The 22,819-nt window shown below is 38.4% G+C and overlaps 2 protein-coding genes across 9 annotated transcripts in view; one reads left to right on the top strand and one right to left on the bottom strand.

Moving 5' to 3' along the window:
• Positions 1-11,259, bottom strand: part of Tmem200a (transmembrane protein 200A) — a 70,629-nt gene extending 59,370 nt beyond the window's left edge. The window contains exon 1 of one of the 3 annotated variants that reach the window (XM_005340348.4): positions 11,119-11,259. The gene's annotated coding sequence lies outside the window, so the exon portion shown is untranslated. The remainder of the gene's footprint in view (positions 1-11,118) is intronic. The other 2 variants (XM_040283273.2, XM_040283274.2) reach the window with 2 other exon arrangements.
• Positions 11,260-11,325: 66 nt separating this feature from the next.
• LOC144366039 (uncharacterized) overlaps positions 11,326-22,819 on the top strand; it is a 110,363-nt gene continuing 98,869 nt past the window's right edge. For 3 of the 6 annotated variants that reach the window (XR_013424851.1, XR_013424852.1, XR_013424854.1), the window contains exon 1: positions 11,446-11,583. Coding sequence is in view for 2 of the 6 variants with exons in the window: in XM_078019170.1 (XP_077875296.1) it covers positions 11,326-11,583; positions 11,833-12,078 (504 nt within the window). In the remaining 4 variants the exon portion in view is untranslated. Of the gene's footprint in view, positions 11,584-11,832; positions 12,648-22,819 lie in introns of those variants that run through there. The other 3 variants (XM_078019170.1, XM_078019171.1, XR_013424853.1) reach the window with 3 other exon arrangements.

Here is a 22,819-nt window from a genome sequence, read left to right on the forward strand (position 1 = left end):
GTGGAGCCAATGAGGACTTGGAGGAGCAACTTAGGTTGCTGTATGCCAAGGCAGGAGAGCCAAGAAGCAGCCCTGCATTCAGGAAACGGAAGAAGGGCGGGCTGCGTTGATGAGGCTGCAGGTAGGGGTGAATCCCTGGGGCCTGCCAAACAAGCCAGCAGCTGGGTCTCCTGCCAAATGAGCAGACGAGTCTCTGGCAGCTGTGGAAGAGAACAGGGAATCCCCAGGGCGGTATCTATAGACATGAGAATCAGGGCACAGGTGGCCTTGTTACCTGGAGATGGATGGCATGTGCTGAGGTTTTCATCTGTCTTCTTTATAACCTGCCTTTTAAAATCATTTAGCCAAATTCCAAAATTAAGGCATCTGTGAACTACTTGACAATTGCACTATCACACCTCTTCTCCAAACTTAGACTCAGGGAGTCCCCTGCATCATCTTATTTTAAGACTCTTGCAGAAAGTACCTAGTTTTACCCAGTGGCTCTCTAGCCCATGAGTTCTTGAGAGAAGTCTGTTAGGCTCTAGCACCAAACACAGTGGCAGGCACTTAGAATGCTCTCAATGAGCATCTGATGACTCAACCAGTATATTGTGAAACAGATCTCCTGAAAAAGATTGAGCTAAATTTTCATTAATAAGCCTGGCTGATTATGTGCTATTATCATTTTATATTCCATTGTGTCAGTGTTGGCAGAAATCTTCTGAACAGAGGTCAGTTCCAGGCTTGAGAGACACACAAAATACATAAGGAACTTGCGCAAGTCAAGTAAGGTATGATATAACCACATGATGCTAATGAAACTTTTACCTAAAATGTGGACTTTGTGGAGATTTCTACCTACACTGGGAGAACAAAAGGTATGTTGGAAGATAATTATATTTGTATTGTATTATATTTTTATTTTCAATATTTCATCTTTCAATATTTTAATACAATTTTAAATTACTATTAATATTCAAAGTTTAGTTAACATACTATTTTTTTCCCTAAGAAAGAGTTGGTCTTGTTACAAAAAAATCCTGTGCCTTAAATGCAAATTTATATACTAGAATTTTTTTCCCCATCACAACATAAAATATTTTATATAATTAATTCCAAAAATGTTTGCCAAATGCATAAAATACACAAGTCACTATGACAAGCACAGTTTAAAATTATAAGCTTCACATCACAAAAAGCATTCTAGTGGACTTACTAAGATATGTATATTCATTGAAATTTATATTTACTTAAATTCATTTATATTAAGTATGTTTGTCATTTATTAATATTTATATATTTGTATTTAATATTTTGTTTATACTAAAACTCCTTTGAAGGTGGGCATACTAAACATGAAATGTCTTCAGCCAAAGAGTGATATATGGCACATCTTGAGCATATCTACATATCTCCCATCTGCAATATCCACAATCATATTAAGATATCACTTTATTCTTAACTTCAACCTCTATTTTAACACATGGCTTCAAACATCATGCTCCAAAAGCCCAGCCTTCTAATGACTCCCAGGGCACTGTGTACAGTCCACCCTAATCCCTCCCTGCTCAAATGTGTGAGGTGGGCTCCTTATTGCCTCTCATGTCTCAGCTCAAATGTCCCAGAGGTCTTCTGCTTTGCTTGTTTGTATTTTTACTATTCATCTTCCCCATCTAGAATGCACACTTTTACTCAGATCATCACCCAATCCCCAACTGCCAGCACACAATATTTATTGAATCATTTGTTAATTAACAAACTTCCTACCAAGCTTGAGTTTGCTATTTTATGCATTTTATCAGAAATTCACATATCAGTAAGCAAACAATAAATATATAGGACATGCTTTCCCACACAGTGTTCTACATTTTCACAGTGTAAGAGGTGTCTCCTACTTGACAAAGTGGGTCATAAGTATAATTTAACAGCATCTGCAGCATCATCTTCCTAAGTAACTATTTGCTGAGTAAATGAATAAAAATAATTTTATCCAAAATTATTGACCGAGACTGATAAAAGAAAATGATGTTGTAATATTTTTCTTAAACTCTTAAAAGAAAACAAAAATATTTTTTTATTTCAGAATTGTGAATTGTGAATGATTTTTTTGTAGAAATATGGTAATGACAGAAAAGTTGAAATTGTCACCCAAGTGATCCTGCAGTAAGTTTAAAAGTTCCATTGTAGTCGTAGTCGCATACAATGAGATAATGAAAACCCTACAGAAGTTTAAGGATAATCCAAATTCCTCCTTCTTGTGAAATAAATCAATTCATCTATATGAAAACTCAACACCATGATGTGGTTCACTTTTCTTTGGAAAGCAATCACATCAGCAAGTTCAAAACTCAGCATCTTTTTGTTTTGTTTTTGTTTTACAATCTCAGTGACCAACTGAGCAGAAGTTCTCTAGGAGAAAATCTCAAGTTATCTTTATAGTCTACTTCCCACCACAACCTGGGCCTGGGTTACCAATGGGGATTGAACCAGGAACAAAACCAATAGGGACCTGTCCTCACTTGTGTTACAGAGACAGGGGACACTCCAGGGCCATGAGCACAAGTCAGGCTACAGTCAGATCACTCCATGACCCCAGGACCTCAGCACCACGGCTGTAGAGGCAGGGCTGTTGGAAGCCTGGGCTCTGCAACATGGGGCCATGGTCTACTCCATGGTCCAGTCCCTCTACTCCAAGTCATTCCACACTATGACCTGAGGAGTCCCCTCACAGGAGGCACATAGAGTTGGCTTTCAAAAAAAATATCATTCATAACTTAATTTTCTTTCTGTAATGGCCCCTCTCTGCATGCTCAGAAATACTTCTAAATAAATTTGAAAACTGAAGTGAGTGGCTCATTGTATTTGGAATGTACCAATCTACATTCTAAAAGAGAGTTCTGGATAACAAAGAGACACAATCATCAGTTAGCATAAACTAGTATTCATTTTGACATGGTAGCTTTTCTATTTAAAAACAACAAATAAGTAAAAAATCAATCTAGTGAGGGCCTGGTGAGAGAGGGGTATTTCCATATTCTGTCAATCCCAATTTCACTTTTTCTGAAAATCAACCTGGCATTGAGTATCTTAAGTTTGGAAACATTCATGTCCTTAAACCCAAGAATTACCTTTCCATGGATCTTGCTTAAAGAAATAATCTGATAAAATTCATAAAATAGTATACAGGTAAATGTGTAATCTTTATCCCCCCATAAAAAAGTAACCTGAAATTTGGACAAAAATTTCATCAAAGTGTCATTTATATACCAAATATTTCTAAATAGTCTAAAGGTCCATTTTTAAGGAAATAGTTGATAAATCATCATACACATACATACACACACACACACACACACACACACACACACACACATAATCCAATACTCTACAACATTAAAAAAGTTGCCTAGAAGTTTAGGACACAAGGTTAAGCTAACAGAGCAGGTTGTAATACCAACTGTGAAAAAAAATCATTAAAAATTAGGAAGAAATGCCAAAATGTTAGGAGTAGCTTTGGGTCATAGAATTATAGGTAAATTTTCTCCATGGATTTTTAATATTTAATACATTTTTCAAAGTTTTTATGGGAAGTGTGTATTGCTTCTATGATTATAAATAATGCCATCTCTTCAGCAATGCTAATATATTACAAATACTTGCACATTTATGTTCACTGAGCCAATCTGACTCACGTTGCCAAGGGAGCCAAAATTTGTGTCTCTCCTCTGCCAACATCAGCTTAGAGAAAATACTGAAATTCTTTGGATTCATCCCACATTTCAGCCCAAAGATGCTGATTCCCAAAAGGAAAATATTTTCTTTTCAGCACCTCTGTGATTAGTTCACTGTTTCCAGAAGAGCTTGCATTGTTTTTGTTTCATCAGACTCCAAAATTCTTTTCATCTCTACCAGCTTTACTCACCGTATTGCAATCATTTGTTTACATCTGGCTCTCTTATTAGATTATGAGATTCAATTCTTAAGTTATTAAATTATGAAACAGAATCCCTGATCTCAAGGATCTCACAATCCAATGAGAACAAAAACATGAATATTATCTGAACCCCAGAAGGGCCAAACACCCCCCATTCAGGTTATCATGAGTGACTACTGCTGCTTTACCCCCTCCATCAGGAGCCCCTCTAGTCTTGCCTCCCTCTGTATCAGCTATATTAAGATACAGAATCATAGGATTAACTGCTTCAATCCAGAGCAATGCCCTCTCCCAAATCACCCAACACAAGCCCAAATCCTACCAGAAATTTCTCACTCTCTCCTGCTGAGACACAGTACATTCTCCCTCTCTGTAAGAAGTATCATGCATGTGCTCAACAGGTGAGTTTCTGCTGGTCTCAGGGTGGAGGGCGATAAGTTCTTAGTCCTGCCCAGAATGCTCTCTGCCCCTCTCTGCCCATGCATATTCATCAGCACTTACCTCCAGTTGGCTTCTTGACGTTAGAAGGGCACTATAACACTTATGTTCAGCTGCTGCTATTAATTTTGTATTTCACCATACTAGCTGACACTGCACTCCTGGTTGCTCTCTGATTCTTTCAACTCTAAAATTACATTTTTTCCATTGCATTAAGTTTTATGCATGGTTGTCTTACTTCCCCAAATAGGCTGTAAGATTCTCACAAATACATCTATTGTCATAGACATTCTCATTACCCTTCCTCTTTTGCACATGCACATGTGCTTGTGTGTGTGTGTGTCATTCAATTCTTGAATTATTAAATTATAAGACAGAATCCCTGATCTCAAGGATCTCACAATCCAATGGGAACAAAATAGTCTTCTGTATATTTGATTGTACATCTGAGCAGATACAAACTTCCCTTTGCATTTGTTGGTGCATGACATGTGGTTCATATTCCATCAGTAAACCTTTTCATTTAGAGCAGCTTCAGATATATATACCTTTGAAACTTAAGTGTGTCCCACATACCTACTGCATTCAGCACGTGCTGGTCTCTCCCTCCTCCCCACCTCCTTCTTATCTTTCATATTTCAGGACAAAGTATAAGTATCAAGGTAACTTCAGGCCATAGCAGTTGGCAGAAGTTCCTTTTAAACTGAAGTCGGTGACTAAAATTAAGCTTTCCAAACATCTGACTTGCTGACGTGTCTACCCTGCATAATGATAGAGATCCTGCATGGACGGGCAAAAGCCTACTAGATCATTAAGTTTTTGCCAAAGCTGAGTGCAATCCTGCTGGACAAGTCTCTTCAGATGGTCTTCTCTCATCTTGCACTCACAGGTCTTAACACTTAGATCACTGCTTTCTTTCACAACAAGATACCCCTGCTGATTTCCCCATTGCTACACTCAGACTTGAAACTGACCTTGCCCTGCAAGGGCTAGGATGCCACCCTGATGATTCAGGCTGAATTCTAGATTCAGATAGACCATGGATTCTGTGACAGCTCTTTTACATTGTGATCTGGCTCCAGGAACTCAGGCAAGCAAGTTAATCTCTCTGAGCCTTCATTTCCTTGCTCAAAAAGGGGAGGGGGCCTGATATTTACCTTTCCAGGACTGTAATGAAGATTCAGTGAGATCATATATCTAAAGCACATGGTAGATGCTTTACATATGTTAGCTCTTCTTTTTCACAGTGCCTGATAACGAATAGAATCCAGTCTCCCTCAGAGAAGCTGCACATTCCACATTCTTATTGACTTATCCCAGGAAGGACATTTAAAGCCAGAGCAGATGGCAGAGCTCCTGTTCTCAGATCAGCAACCAAAAGTCAGTTGTTCTATTGATCTGCCCACCTGCTCAACTTCCTGATACTGCCCCCAATCCCTTTCCTTGCTATACCCCAACCCCCAAAACAAGAATCTATGTGATATTCTTTGCTAAGGTTTTACCTTGGCACCCTTGTCCATCTTTTCTCTGAACATGGACACTCTGCACTTTCACTCTAATAACCTATATTCTACGACTTATGTCTGCCCTGTACTCTGGAAGCCTGATTTGCACAATAGAAGGCTTTTTGATTCCATTATCTAGTTTGGATACAGTGAGTTTGAGAGATGGTATTCCATAGTGGTTACATACCAGGGTATGGCATCAAAATTCCAGGTTTTGAATTCCAGACTTACTACTTAATAATAACATAATCTTGAGTAAACCTACCTCCCCTAACTTTTAATTTGCATACTTTAGAGGGATGTTATGAAGTTTAAATAATACAATGAGTTCAAAGCATACAACACAGGATCTGCCATACCAGGTAGGTCCTCAATAAAAGTCAGTTCTACAAGTGTCTCTAGGACTCAGAGTGACCACTGGCTGCCTTTCTACACAATCCAGTTGATGTTGACCTATCTACCACCATGCACAACCATTTCAACTACTGGCCCAGCCTGTCTTCCTGGTCTGGTCCCCCGTCTGACCCATTCCATTCCACAAATGCTTCTATTAACACAGATACTTCTTCATCCTGACTTATAACCTCACCAGAAATTCATAATGCTGCTCACACACAGTTTCCATCAATACTCTAAGTAGGGACCCAATATCTTAAGTACAAACCCTAAGTTGTGCCAGCTGCTCCCCCTTAGCCCATCTCCAACAAACCCAATGAACTGCATAAATAATATTTCTGGATTCATCCATCACATCACTTCCATGTTTGAGTTTTCCCTGGTCTACAATGCCCAAAGCAAAGGTCCTCAATCTCATAATGACCAGATGTGCAGCTTCTGAAAATGAAATCCCTAGGCTGGAAATAAAGCACAGGGATTTGCTAATAGTACACTGATATGGATAAACTGGGGACTCCTTGTTCAATATTATTCTGGAACTCACACTTCTTTTAACACGCCTAGGCAGGAGAGAATTATTTCATCACTGAATATCACCTTGGTTAGGAGGAAGGTCCCACTATCGGAACTTGAACAGCTTTGAGTACCTGAGTTGCCTCCATGGGCAAACTCCACAGTTTTGTATAAGAAGAGAAATTATCAACAGTAAGAGACATGTTACTTTTAATTGGCAGCATCATTTTCTTGAGAGAATCACATTTCTATGTGATCTCAATAGAATTGTCCCTCATGGACCAGCCTCCTCCTCCCAATCTGGCTACCACCAGAACCACATATACACAAAGTTGGGTACAAGATTTAGTCTGAGATTATCATAGAAGCAAATCTCTGCTGGACATAGAGACTGATGCCATAACCACAAAGCAAGGCCACTCAGAATCCTTCCAAAAGAGTCACACAAACAGAATCTGGAAGAGACAGGATCTTTCTTTCTTATGGACCCCAACCCAAGAGTGGAGTCTTGTAACTTCCAACAGTGATCTTTCTCTGTACATACAAAGAGGGTCGATCCAGAGAGAAGTGGAGCTAAGAAATGAGAAAGGGAAGAAATAACCCTGACAAGACATGTGAAACTCTGGTTCCAGCTGTGACTAAAACAAGGTCCACTTTTGGACTTTCCATTCATGTCTGTCAATAAATCCTTTTTGTTTAACCTAGTTAGATGTAGTTTCTTTGTGCACATAATTAAATGAATCCTGACGAACTCCCTCCCACAAAAACACAGGGTAGTGTGGTGGTACAGGGCGGGGGATTCTTGACACAATTGGTGTTCAGGACAGAGTGAGAAGGTACTGCAGAGGAAATGTATGGATCCACAATTGGCTACACTCTTATGTTTTCTGCATAATTTCACCTTTGGGGACAAAGTTTCCAAAGCACAACTTGCTACTAGAACACTCCCCACTAATTAACACAAGAATCCTCACCTTTATTGAAGTTATGGATATTTACTTTTTCCAGTGGTACTCAAAGCTCTTGAACTAGTCTTATCAGTTACTCTGTAATAGACATATTCCCAGAAATCTGCTAGGGAAGGGGAAGAAAATGAGGTGGGGGGAAGTGAAAATTGGAGCAATCAGAATGAACATATATGCTGTGAACTTAAGGTCCTTCTGGGCATCTTAGTCTCATAATTGGAGATTCTTATCTTTGAGAATGTAAGCTAAATTTTGACTCAGAAATTCAACCTCCACAGAAATCTGACACCAACCTTATCCTTCTCTCCTGTTTATTCAGGGTTTCTGAAGTGTGCATTAGCTTCTGCTATCTCTATAAACCCTGCAGAAAGGCAATGGCTCATACTGATGCAAACTTGCTTTGCAGTACTAGTCTTGGTTTCGTCACCTTTCTGCTCTAATTACCTCGGAGGGTTGCTATGAAAATCAATTGCCATTATTTGTAAAGACTCATCAAAAGCCATCAAGTACCAAGTGAAAATTGGTATTTATTGTTTTATTCTGTATTGTCAACTCAGATAATGAATGATGGGCCAGATGCCTTAGGCTAGATCGCCTTTATTACCTATCATCACAGCCATTATCCATGCCTTCCAACCAGCACATCCTCCAACCTGCCCCCCTCCAACTGTAAAGTCACACCCCCCACACACATTCTGATTTCTCCCTGCCTTTAATTCCATCAGAATTCATCTTGCAGTATTTTAAAAGAATGTAAAGGTCACCAGTCCAAAGTACTTTTTCTTCCACAAAGGTCAAGGAACTTTTACTGGGACATGTAATCAGTAGCTCAGTCAAGATGACAGCTCCCCATTCCTTGCCCTTTGCAAAACACCATACTGTTCCCTGGTCCGCAGCAGCTCCCTGGTGCTCACAGACACCCTTGTTCTGCTAGGTGACCTGTGGCATATTGACCATACCTGTCACCACCAGCCCAGAACCTACCATCAGAGTGTTTGTTAGCTAGCATGGCACCCCAGCAAAGCCCCTTTGATGTTTTCTGAGTATTGGGGCACATTTCGGATCTCAGTAAACAAAAAATATTTTAAGTACAGAAACAAGTGGATAAACTTAATAAAACTGCAAATCACATATTCCTCAGTAAAATGAAAGGTCGATCTCATTGCAGGTTTATTTTTCTGTCACTACACAAGTTCTTTTTCCCAATATATTTTGCTTAGAGTGAGTAACAGTTCACGAAATTTATTTTTAAACTGTATCCTCTTTTACATTTTGCATTGTTTGATAAATAACGTGAAAATGTATTACTTGCTATGAGGACTTATCTTTTTTGCTTAAGATATAAAAATATTATCTTTTTTGCTTACGATATAAAAAGGTGATTTTTTTGCTTCTATCTTTGTCCTTATCAGTTTCTATAAGTAAAATACGAATTTCTTTTTTCCTTATGCTAAGATTTCCCCTGGGAATGAGAGAGTTTAACCAATCAATTGAAATTCATTTACCTTATATGTTAGTAGTCATCTTTCTCTGTCCAATGAGCTATTGTCAAAATCCTGAAACTAAACAAGTCCAAATATAGCCATGTAACTCTTGAAGCATTCAAAACTTCTCTAAAAATTCTTCCAAATTGAAATGACAAGTGCACCCACCCCCTTTTACGGTGATCCTGCCTGATCTTTTAAATCTTTCTGATTTCGGGTATATTTTGGATACTCTGCACTTACCTAGACCTGCATCAGAAGCAACAGGTAAAGCCTTCTCTGTCCCAACTGCTTGAAAATTGCATACAGAGACTTTCTACATATTAATTTCCTCTTTAGTGAAGGCTTTCTCAGACTAGATACAAAGACAATGAAGACAATTATATAACCAAAAATACAAATTATAACTAAATTATCTCATGATTTTAAGCTATGTAGCAGGACTTGGAAGGACTGGGGGGAAAGGGAGAGGGGAATCATGAACTAAAAAGGATTTCCATGCACATAGGAGTTTGTCAGGATGAACCCAATTACTATATATAACTATAAATCTCTAATTAAAAGAATGAAAAATTCTCCTCACTTCATTATACATTTTTAAAAATAAAACACCCATAACATAAAATTGCTAAAATATTGAACTATAGTTTCCACTTAACGGAAGCATTATTTTCTGTTTAGAAGAACTCCTATTTCTCACTTGAGTTGTCGAAAAGCATGACACTACTACCACATGCTTGGTATGGGTAAACAGTAGTGGAAAAATGAAGCAAAGTTTTAAAAGTTTCAAATTTAGCCTACTTTTCACAAAATGGTATTCTTTTCTAGTATCAGCACCTGAATAACAAACTGAAGGACATTTTATGTGTTTCCACAATGCAAAAAATGACAAACCATTAAAGAAAACAGCACTCACAGGCATTGTTAACATTTATGCAAAAAATACTACAGAACGTGAACTTATGTACTTGGTTTGACTGCAAAACCAAAAAGTTAAATGTACTTACTGACAAACAATATCTGTAGATTTCTGAAATATTATCCACAACTACTTCTGAACGTTTTCAGAAGAAATGACAAGGTAATACTAACATTTTAAATACACCACACTAAGGTGTAGAGGAGCACATTCTAATTTATATATATATATATATAATATATATATATATATATATATGTGTGTGTGTGTGTGTGTGTGTGTGTATGTGTGTATGCACCTGTCTTTCTTTCTGACATTACCAATGCTTGCTACTGAACAATGAACTATCATTATTTTACACACACACACATACACACACTTCTCTAAATCAAAGTGCAGCAAATACTAAGAGAGAGATTTCGCCCACACAATGTGAAGTGTTGGCTTGAACAATTAATTATCCCAAAAGATTGATTAATGAAGCAAATCTTGCAAACCTTTTCTCTTAAGGACAGACTTTACAGGGGGAAAAAAAACAGTAATGCTGAATTTTGCAAATAATTGCTTTCACCTCTCCATTTTTGCCTATGTAGGTACAACCACACAGAGATACTGCTTTAGGAACCCCTGCCCATACTTTGTTCTGCCATATATTAACGACATGGACATCTTTACAGAGAATGCTGACTCCCTGGAACCGAAACAAAGGAGGGTGTAGCTTGGAGAAACCTGGCCAGGCGCACCAGGGCTCCGGGTTTTCGGAGGCTGCCCCGTGAGGCTTTTCTTGCGCTCTGGGGACTTAGGAGTCCAGAACGGATGTCGGACTTGGTTTATTTCCCAAACTTCAGGCGTCAGTGTTTATCCTAACTCTGGAGGCTGAGGCGGAGGGGAGGAGAGGAGGCTGAAGAAGCGTGCCGTTTCAGCCACAGGGCTTGCCCACCTACCTCCCCACGCCCAGCAGCACTCTTTCCTGTCCCCTCACCTGTCGTGGGCGCAGAGCTTCGGTGTCCAGTGACCTCTTGGTTTTCGCTCCGCGAGCTGTCCCGACGGCGGGTGCCTCCGGAGGCAGAGAAGGAGGCGGCGGGGTCGGGGGCGTCAGCGGGAATCCTGGCAGCCACTAGCAGCCGCGGTCTCCCTACCCATCCTGGCGGGGCTCGGGCAGCGGACGCGGCGCGGTCACCGGGGGCGGATGAGTCAGGCGAGGGGGCGGGCGGAGGGGGTGCAGGCGCTCCTACCCCCGCGCCTGGGTGACGCGGGAGGCCTCGGACCCGGGGGCGCGCCGCTGCTTGTACCCGCCCGGGGCTGCAGGGTCGCCGGCCGCCGCCATCGGGCGCGCAGAGTCCAAGCTTTTCTGCCCTCCGAGGGCGCGGGCACCGAGGGCAGCGAGCGAGGCAGGGGCAAGGGACCACTGCTCAGGCGTTGCCGCCGCTTCCAAGAAAGACAAAAGGTATCTGGGTCTGGGAGGGAAAGTTTTCTGCTAGGCTCTTGACGGATCCCAGCCCCAGATCTCAATCCCGAAACCTCGAAGGGGAGAACTGGGGGAGGGGTGCGGGGAGGGCTTTCAGGAGCGTCGCCGCGCGCTCGGGACCGGTGTGGTGTCAATCGCGTTGCCACCCACGACCCGTGGGAACTCCTCCGGCCCCGCCGGCCCCCTCTTCCTGGAGAATGCAGACAGAATCCACTCCTTCCCCTTCAGGACTCCCAGTCTCGCCGATGTGCCCCCGAGTCGCAAAGTTGCACTTCTAGAGCCCAGATCAGCCTCCGACAAAATCCATCTTGGAGAACAAAGTACCGCTTTCAGGCGCCCTTTGCAGGGCTGAAGGCCAGAGGGCGGAAACGGACACACCCACTCACCTCTGGTTGCAGCGGGACCCGGGTTCCAAAGTCAGAGATCCCTTTCCTGCGGTTCCCTACTGCACTGGGGGAGCCCCAGCCGATTTGAGGATTTTCTTGGAGCCGGCGCCTCAGGACCCTCGGTTCCACGCCCCTCAAACGCTTTCTTATCAGATGCCACCTTGGCGGGTCGGGGTCCCCCTGGCGGCTGCGCGAGTGCAGCTGAAAAAGAACCAAACCAGACCCACGGGGAGAACTGCCCCCAGTGCCCAGCCCTGGGGAGAGCAGTTTAGGGAACGAGGGTCCAGGGCTTGAGGAGTCAGAGCTAGGACTGAGGCGGATTGAGTCGCTCAGGGCTCCAATAAACAATGCTGAAGTTAAACTCCAAATGTCAAAGTCAACGTGGGATTGACTTTGCCCCTCCTCCTTGTCTCAGTGAGTGGAAACTGTGCCCTATTCGTCAAATAATACAATAGTTACCCCCAATTCAGCAGAGATAGAGTGATGACTGTATACATGAAGGTCAATTCAATAAGTTTATCGTATAATTCTGAATTACTGAATATTCCAACCAACACACTGACGTGTGCAAAGCACACCAGCTCCCTGCGGTAGTGATATGGTAAATCTGTGTGTTCCTGGATGGTTTTAAGTGATAAACTGGAAGGAAATATGGTATTCTGGTGCTGTCCATTTGTGTATTTCAATATGTGATCTGCTGATATCACTTTCGAGAAAAGTCTACTTGCGGGGTAGAAAATGTATGGAGAGGGGGCTGTCTTCCATACAAAAATTTCCACATTAAAAGAAAATCTTGGAAATTAGACATGGCGATGAAGAAAGACTGTGGAAATGGACTCTTTGGGGGGGGGGGACTGGGGTTGTGGCTCAGCGGTAGAACGCTCGCCTCGCACGTGCAGGACCCTGGGTTCTATCCTCAGCACCACATAAAAAAGTGAAATAAAGGTATTGTGTCCGACTACAACTAAAATAAATAAATAAACAGTTATTTAAAAAAGAAATGGACTTACTGGGGTAAAATTTTGCTTTGACTAAAATAATTTGCAAATTACTTTTGAGTAGAAATCTCATAGATGAAATATTTTTTTAAAAAAGAAAGGGCAACTTAATGAGACCCTGACTCAAAATATAAAATAAAAAGGATTGGGGATATGGCTGAGAGATTGAGCTCCCAGGGTTCAATCCCTTATATCAAAAAAAAGGAGGGGACCAAAGAATTGGAGTGGGGTGGAGAAATGAGTCACCTCTCTAACCCATCTGTGGTTTTAGTTTTAGTCCATGTGCACCCAGTACTATTTTGCCCAGAGCCACCTGCTCAATACTCTTAGGTTTTCTTACACATTTGTCAAGAAACCCCTCTAAAGGCACATGAGTCCACTGGGCTTTCCTACTAGCTGCTGCCACTGCATTTTATAAAGTAGTACCTGAAGCCACATTTCTCCACAAAGATCCTAAGAATGAACACTTCCTGATAACTCTCACTAGTTTAATGAATAATAGGCTCATAGTGTGCAGAAAAATCCTTTTGACACCCTCTTTGAAACATGCAGTGAAACATTTATCATGGCCATGGAGCCATTTTAGGCATTTAGTGGCTTAGCATTCCTCAAAAAGAGACTGACGAGGACCATGAAAAAAGAAATAAGCATATTCTTATGCTCAGTGGCAGTGATTTCTTGTTTCTAAACTTAGATTTCAGTGATTCAACCAAAAATAGAAAAAGAAGAAAGATGGACTAGGTAAGAGAACCAAAAGGAAATTACTTAAATTTCTTTAAAAATGATGACCATTAGTCTCAGTGAAGATTGAGATAAAATGTCATATAAATTGAGGATTATCTATACTTACAGTAGTCCAAGCAACTCCCAAGATATACTTTTCTGGAGTTGAGTGCTCAATGTAAGCTCAGGTAAATTATTTAATCTTTGCTAATGGCCAATATTTTTTCCATCTGAAAAGAGCCCAGTGAATATAATATGCCAGTAATGGATTTTAAATTTTAGTTCTACACCCACTTTTGAAATAATAGATGAGAATTAACTATTTCCTGTCTCTTACCATCAGAGCAGCACTGTACTTCACACATAATGTGTTTTTGTTATTGATGTTGTTTTCTGTATCTACTTGAGATGTGTAAGCTTCCACTAGAACAAACCCATCTTAGAAAACTGTATGGTGGAAAGATGGTGATCCTCCCTATCATTCAAGTTTAACCACCTAAAATAAAGACTTTGAACCTAATATTTCCTATTCCTTAAGTAGAAGCAAATTACCTATTTTCAAATATTATTGGGAAATTTATTAAAATAATTTATAATATTAAGATTCTTTTCATCTATTACATAGATCCTCAACACATTTAATTACACTTACACACACACACACACACACACACACACACACACTCCCCAAATTTGTTTTAATGGTATGGTCAAGAAAGAAAGTCTCATTATCTTGAGGAAAAAATGTCAAACTATGAAGATCAACATCTGCAATCTTGGTACATTATAAATGTTTTCTAATGGATGGAAATAGAATTTTAATGAAATGTGGAAACATACATTGGAATGAAAATGAGTATTCTTAAGTAGATCAGATAACAAGGCTAAAAGAAAGCCTGTTAGAAATTGTGTGTGAAATTATACCCACTTTTTGCAACAAATATATTCCATAGTATCCCCAAATTTGAGAAGGGGTCCTCAACCAGAAAATAAAAATGTCTTCAATAGGGGAAATAATTGGAATTGTTTGCTTGACTTTTATCTGAATTACTTTGCTCCTGCTGTGAAATAGATTGATAGTTTTAAAGCCCCTGAGGTTCCTCTGCTGGCAGCCGTGGTTGCTGTTTTAAAGCAGGGGACAAAGAAGAATAAAGGCAAAACAGAAAATTATTTTTCTGATTTTATCCTTGAAATAAGAAAATGTGTAGAAGGAATACAATAAAGAGAAAAGGGTATTGAAAATGCATTTTAAAATGAATTAAGATAATTTTATTTCACTGTGATTTGGAATAGCAGTTTGTCATATTTTTTTCTTTTGATTATGTATAATTGGCTAATAGTATAGTAGATGTAGCAGAAGAAAGCTGTTGCTAATTCTTTTTCTGTTCATCAAATGTGCAACTGAGACTGCTAATCCCTCTCAAATAGATGCCTTATAATGTTAAGACTGATGCGGCGACTTCAATATTTTATAAATTCTGTATTAACTTCCTGATGAGATAATAAACCTGATAAGATTCCTTCTGCCTAAGGGGCACTGTCAGCATACCTGTTAAAAATGCTAGAAGGGAACTAGGCATGGTGGCCCATGATTGTGATCCCAGCTACTCAGGAGGCTGAGGCAGGAGGATCACCAGCTTGAAGCCAGCCTCAGCAACTTAGTGAAATCCTATAGCAAAATGAAAATAAAAAGGGCTGTTGATGTAGCTCAGTGATAAAGCTCCCTGGATTCAATCCCCAGTATCTCAGAAAAAGAAACATGCTAGAAAGGGCATACTCAGCATACTCTCTCTTTAAAAACCCTAGTTATTTCCTCCAGACAGATTTGTATTTATACAAATGGAAAGTTCACCACATGGCTAATAGCCATCCAAGGAGTTTTTTTAAAAAATATTCTGATGGTGTATTTTAGTATGAGTCTACCACAGACAATAAAGACTTGACTGAAATGGAAGCATAAGATGGTAGTGGTGCCCCACCCATTTCACTGTCCGTGGTGCTGAACCAGTCTCACTTCATTTGTGCCTGGTACTCAAAAGTGTGATGAAGGATCAGCCACACTGACATCACTAGGAAGCAATGAATAGCAGGATCTCAGGCCCAAGCCCAACCCTACTGAACCATACCTGAAAACTCAAAAACATCCCCAAAGGATTCAGATTCCTGTGTGTATTATATTTAAGAAATGTTGCATGAGTACCCAGTTCATGTTGCCCTGGAACTGACTTCCTGCCTACATCACCTGCACTCAGTGGTGTTATGCTGAGAGCATAGCCCTTGAATGAAACTTAAAATCCAGCTTAAAATTCCAACTTGTGAATTAATTTTATCTGGGGAGTGCATGATAGTGGAGTAGAGAAAGGAGGTGCTTCTCATTGGCTCTGCTGTTTGGAATTTGAACAATAGGAATATGGCTTCATGATGAGGTGGGTGTCTGAAGAACACCATTATAAATCATCATTTGTCTCTCAGAGATTAGAAGAAGCCCAGATATTCTGGTTTATTGAATGGAGGATATAAAGAAACACACGTGGCCCAGCAGCAGCAGTGGTGCTGTGTCACTGCAAAGGAAGGGCAACATAATCAGATAGAGAAACACAGCAGACAATCTTGGCACACAAAATGTGCTCTATGTTTCCTAACTTCTAAGTGAAGAAATGAGGTGGAGATCTAGCTAAAGGAGTTTATGCCAAATTTTATTCCTACAAGAACCTAACAGTCCTGAGCAAATACTTCTACTCTGTATCAGCCAGAGCTTACTGAGTGACCTAGAGCACACCTGGCAAATCACCATCCCAAATGAGTTTTAGAGAGTAAAGGATCCAAGGGAATTCAAGACAGCGGTACACAGGAGAGTGCAACCTGCTCTCCCTTTGATCCCTGTGGTCCAAACAACCAGCCACTAATGAGAAAGTATTGGGAAAAATGACCAAGCAAAGTAATTACGTGGAGGACAGGAGAGTGCAACTCAATTTCCATTTGAGTTGTATGATGGAAGAACCAGCTGAAAAGGATCAGGGGAAATTAGTCAGGTGGGCATGATTACATTCATTCTGGAGACTTGGAAATCCATATTTGGGTGATGGATAGGCTACAGAAAACCTGCACCATCCACCCAAAGAGGACTCTCACCTTACCCTACAAATAGAACTCTAGGGAGATGCTAGATGCTCAGCTGAGATCATCCATTCAGCCATAGGGGTGCAAAAATTTAATTGCTCCAGAGTACATATCCCAAACAAAGACCCAAAGTTCCATTTAGAGCTCAACTTCAGCAATCAGAACTTCCCAAATAGATCTCTGCACCACTTCCAATGGGAAGAGTAGTGTTCTAAGACACCTGGACAAAACCCCAATAGAAGATACTTCTAGTTCCATCCTCCCACTCCACCCCCAGTACCTGGTGAGCAGTGAAGTTGAGTGTCATCTCAACCAGCTACACTTCCAATGTACTCCAGCAGGCATAGAGTCAAAAATCAAAACAGGAAGTCGGATTTAATATAAACCAAACTGAGTTCTCTTTAAGAGCCACATAGCCTAAAAACTAAAATACAGAAGGATAGTCTGGAATAGGATGTAAATACTCAACTTCAGCTACCTCAGTGGAAAAAATTTAAGCATTTTTAATTAAGAAGTTTTCTTTTCTCCTTTATCATTTGTATTTTTAATTGTTGTTCTGGTTATATTTGCCAATCAGTTCATATATACCTACCTATCCGCATCTATCTATCTATATTTTTTGGGGGGTAGGGTTCTCCCTATTTTATCATTTCCTTTCCTTTTATTAACCTTTTATTATTTTGTTCTGTTTTTCTAAGGAGTGGTGATTTTTTGCTTGTTTTCTTTTTTGTTTGTTTTTGTTTTGTTGTTTGATGTTGGGAGGGATATTGTTGTTTTCTATTTGTTTGCTTGTTTTATTGTTCTTACTTTATTATTCTTTATTATTCATCTATCCCTGTAATAGCAATTTATCTTGTTTTCTCTCTTCTATTCCTTCACTTTCCCCCTCTTTAGGGCCGTCATGCACTACCTTAATTTTATTTTCTCTACTCTCACATTTTGAATAGTTTAACCTTCCTATTGCCTTCATACTCAACTTCTTTACTTTTAATGAACTGTATTTTTAACATCCTTTAAATCCATGTAGTTTATCCCTTTCAGGAATGAAATAAGGTCTTCGGAGGAAGCCACACTACCAATAGAGCTCCCTAAGAGTGATTCAAAATCAGCAAATTGAATCTACAATGAAGAACTCTTTCACTTGTAATAGGTGATCTGAGCTCTGAGATGAAGAGCCTGACTCACCCTGGGGATGTTTGTGGGTGGGAAACTGAGACAAATACAATTCAGGCCAAATGTGGTGATTCCTGAGTTACCTCTTCCAAGCCTAAAAAGAGCTGGAGATCAGACAGACACACCTCCACCTTCGTCCCCCCAACACATGGTCTGAAACTCCCATAAAGAGGGGGGAGTCTCAGAGTTGCTCAGCCAAAAAGGAGTAAAAATCTTCAGAGAAACTTTGCCTACAGACTCCTCTAACAAGTTTGATCACTTAGTGTCAAATCTGAGAATAAACAAATTGTCCAATCACTGAACCCCTGGAGCAGGTGGGATATTCATTTCAAAAGCCTGAGGAAGAAAAATACTTAAATAAACTGACTCCCAGAAAATGGTGGAGGGAAAATAATAAGTCTCAACTCATCCACAGTCCAGAATCGAAACAGTAGGACAATACCTAACCCCAAAGCCAAATACATTTTAAAGGCAATTTTTACTTTTCTTAATATTTAATTTTTCAACTAATCCATGAAATGTATTTTAGTTTGCCACTCAGATTAGTGGACTACTGGAGAACATTGTTGATAAGGTTTTCTTAAAGACTTATTAGTATAAGGTGCTGTTATGAAATAGCATAATTACTGGAGGTTAGTATTTCCTCTTAAGATAGTGTTAGAATCTGGATATGGTAGTAAGTTCAAATTGTGTGAAAACATTAAAATCAAGACATTTGCCCAACCCAGGACCAAGTCAAGAAAAAGCAGTTCACTAAAGGTTATTTTATAAACATAGAAGAGATAATTATCCTACAAGATGGGTAGAAATACAATATGAAAAATCAAAGGAACAAGCCACCCCAAATACCTTCCATTATCTCCACAGAGAGGATATTCCAGAAAGAGAAAAGAGAAGATTTATAATTAAAATTTTCAATGAACTAAAAGAATATGTAAGGAATTACAGAGAATATACAGGAAGTAAAAGAACATTTTAATAAAGAGAGAAGATTTTTAAAAGAATAGAAAATAAATTCTGAAAATGAAGGACTCAATAAATTGAATTAAAAATTCAACTGAAAACACCAACAATAGATTAAGCAACTTTGAAGGCAAATTCTCTCAGGCCCTGGAGACAAAGTATGTAATCTTGAAAATAAAGTTGACAATAAACAAAAGATGTTAAGAGACCATATACAAAATATATTACAAAATATACAAAAAATTAAACATTAAGACAGCAAATCTAAGAATCATTGATTTAGATGAAGGCACAAAAATGTAAACTGAAGGTGGTCACAATCTTTTTAATGAGATAATAGCAAAAATAGTTTTTTTCAAACCTTATCAATGAGATGGACATATAAATACAAAATTCATTTAGAACACCAAATAGTCAAGATCAAAAATGATCATCCTTAACACACATTATAATGAAAATACCTTATATACAAAATAAAGATAGAATTTAATAGGCCACATGAAAAAGCTGCAGATAAGATCACATTTAGAGGTAAGACAATTAGAATTTCAACTGATTTCTCAGTCTAGACATTAAAAGTCAGAAGTGCTTGGAATAATATATATCAAGCCCTGAAAGAAAACAAGTGCCAATAAAGGTTACAATATTCAGCAAAACTATCATTCATAAATGAAGACAAAATTAAAACCTTCAATAACAAGCAGAAACTAAAAATTCTTAACCACTAAGCTTTCACTATAAAAATATTCAATGAGATATTTAATGCAGAAGAAACAAAAAATTAATATCTGAGTAGGTGTATGGATGAATCACTAGAAGAATAGTCAACCAAAGGAGAATCAAGTCTGAATTAAGCATTAGGAACAAACAAAAATAACAGGAAATAAAAAGTATCTCTCTATAATAGTACTCAATGTAAATGGTTAAACTCTTCAATCAAAAAACATAGATTGGCAGAGTAAACTAAAAAACAAGACCCAACCATGTTGTTTATAACTGATTCAACTTAACGGTAAAGATAGTCACAGGCTAAAGGTGATAGGATAGAAAAAGATATAGCTTGCAAATGGATACCAAAAACAAGCATAGGTAGCTACTATTATATCAACAAAGTAGACTTCAAGCCAAAATTAATCAAAAGAGACAAAGAAATTAGGATAAATATCAAATGGCAAGATATAATGATTATAAATATTTATGTCCCTAATGTTGATGTACAACATATAACAAACCCTACTCAATATAAAAAATCAAATAGACCATAATACAATAATATTGTATGATTTACATACATGTCTCTACCCAATAGATAGATCTTCCAGATATAAGTTAACTGGGCTCCTTGGAACTAAAATAAATTACTATTAATCTAGCAGATCTAACTGATATCTATAGAATATTTCATCCATCAAAAACAGAATTTATTTTCTTCTCAATGGAACATGGAACTTTTAAAATATAGATCATATTTTAGAACATAGAGCAAGTCTTGGCAAATACAGGGGTGGATAGGGTAGGAATTTCTTGGATCTTATCAAATCATAATGTAAAGAAAATAGAAATCAACAATAAGAATAAAAGCAAAAATCATTTTGACACCTATAGATTAACCAATACACTTTTTAATGAAGAATTGATCATAGAAGAAATCAAATGAGGAAAAAAATTCTTATAGATAAATGAGAACAGAGATACAACATATCAAAATATCTGGGACAGTATAAAGACATTTCTAAGAGGAAAATTTATAGCACTGAGCTTCTGCATTAAAAAAGTAGAAAGACCCCAGATATAGTCAAATATTATGACTCAAGACACTAGAAAAATAATAAATTTATTCCAGTACTGTTGAAGATAGGTAATAATCAAGATTGGAGCTTAAAGAAATTGAGAATTAAAAAGCAATAAGAAGGATCAATGAAATGAAGAGTTGATTCTTTGAAAAGATAAACGAGACTGATAAACCTTTAAACAAACTAACCAAAAGATAAGACCCAAATATACAAAATTAGAGATGAAATGGATGATGAAAATGGAAATACTACCACAGACATTTTCTGAAATACCAACAATCATTAAAAATGGAAGTCAATAAAATGGAAAATCTAGAATATATTGACAATTTATAAACACATGTGACCTGCCCGAATTAAGCCACTAGAATATAGAAACCCAAACAGACTGATATCGAGCAATAGGATGGAATAGAAAATTAAAAGCCTTCTAATAAAGAAAAGCCCAGAATCAGATGAATTCTCAGCTTTGGTCTAAGAGATCTTTTAGGAACCTAACACCAATCCTCCTCAAATCATTTCATGAAGTAGAAAGGAAGGGAAAACTGCCAAATTCATTCTATGAAGCCAGTATTACCCTGATACCAAAATCAAAGACATATGAAGGAAAGAAAACTTAAAATATCCCTGATGAACTTAGATCCAAAATTCTTAATAAAATATTGGCAAACTGCATTCAAAAACACTTCTAGAAGATAGTACACCATGATCAAGTGCATTTTATCCAAGGGAAGCAATGTTGGCCAAACATGTGGAAACCAAATGTCATTGTAATTTACCCCATAAATAGAATTAAGGATAAAACCAGTCATTTCAATAGATGCACAAAAAGCCTCAGTGAAATGCAGCACCCACTGATGTTAAAAACTGCCTAAGAAACTAGGAATAGAAGGAACTTACCTCAACATTGTAAAGCCTATAGACAAAAAACCCAAAGCCAAAATCATAGTAAATGGAAAAAAAACAAAAGCTTTTCCTCCAAAATCAGGAACAAGAATATCCACTCTCACTACTCTTATTCAACAAAGTCCTTGAAACTCTAGCCAGGGCAATCAAGCAAGAGAAGAAATTTAAAGGGATACACATCAGAAAAGAAGAAGTCAAATTATCTGTTTTCTATAACATAATACTATAACTAGAAGACTTAAAAAAACTGTAACAGAAGATTTCTAGAGCTGATAAATTAAGCAAAATAGCAAGATACAGGAGATCAATCATGTTCCTGTGCTCCAATAATGAATCTGTCAAGAAAGAAATCAGGAAAACTATCTCATTCACAAAAACATCGCAAAATAAAATACTTGGGAATAAGTCTAATCAAGGAGGCGAAAGACATCTGCAATGAAAACTACAGATCATTGAAAAAAAGAAGTCAAGGAAGACCTTAGAAAATAGAAAGACCTTCTATGTTCTTAGATAGGCAGAATTAATGTTATCAACATGGCCATATTATCAAAAGCATTATACAGATTCAGCGCAATTCCCATCAAAATACCAATGGCATTGTTCACAGAACTAGCTTGAAAAAGCGGTTTTAAAATTCATTTGGAAAAATAATCCCAGAGAGGCAAAGCAATCCTGAGCAAAAAGAGCAATGCTGAAGACATCATTACTGGACCTCAAACTGTACAGAGAGCTATACTGGCAAAAGTAGCATGTTATCAGCACCAAAAACACATATGAAAACCAGTAGAATAGTACAGAAACAAATCCACACAGATAAAGTCATCTGATACTCAACAAAGGTGCCAAAACATGCTGGAGAATAGAAAGCCCTTTTAACAAATGGTACTGTGAAAATTGGATATCCATATGTAGAAGAATGAAATTATACCCCTGTGTCTCACCCTGCACAAAAATCAATTCAAAGAGACAAAACACACCTCTTTAAAAGACCCCTGTTCCTTCTGATGGGCAGAATCACAGCCTTTGGAGTCCCCTGTGTTTCTCCTTTGCTATCAAAAGAATAAGCCTTCTTTTTCCTTTTTCTCTAAAACAAAAATAAAAGTAAAAACAAAACAAAAACCAAGAGATAAAAGACCTAGGAATTAGACCAGAA

This window comes from Ictidomys tridecemlineatus, chromosome 8 (genome assembly GCF_052094955.1).
Source record: "Ictidomys tridecemlineatus isolate mIctTri1 chromosome 8, mIctTri1.hap1, whole genome shotgun sequence".
In the NCBI taxonomy this organism is placed as follows: domain Eukaryota; kingdom Metazoa; phylum Chordata; class Mammalia; order Rodentia; family Sciuridae; genus Ictidomys; species Ictidomys tridecemlineatus.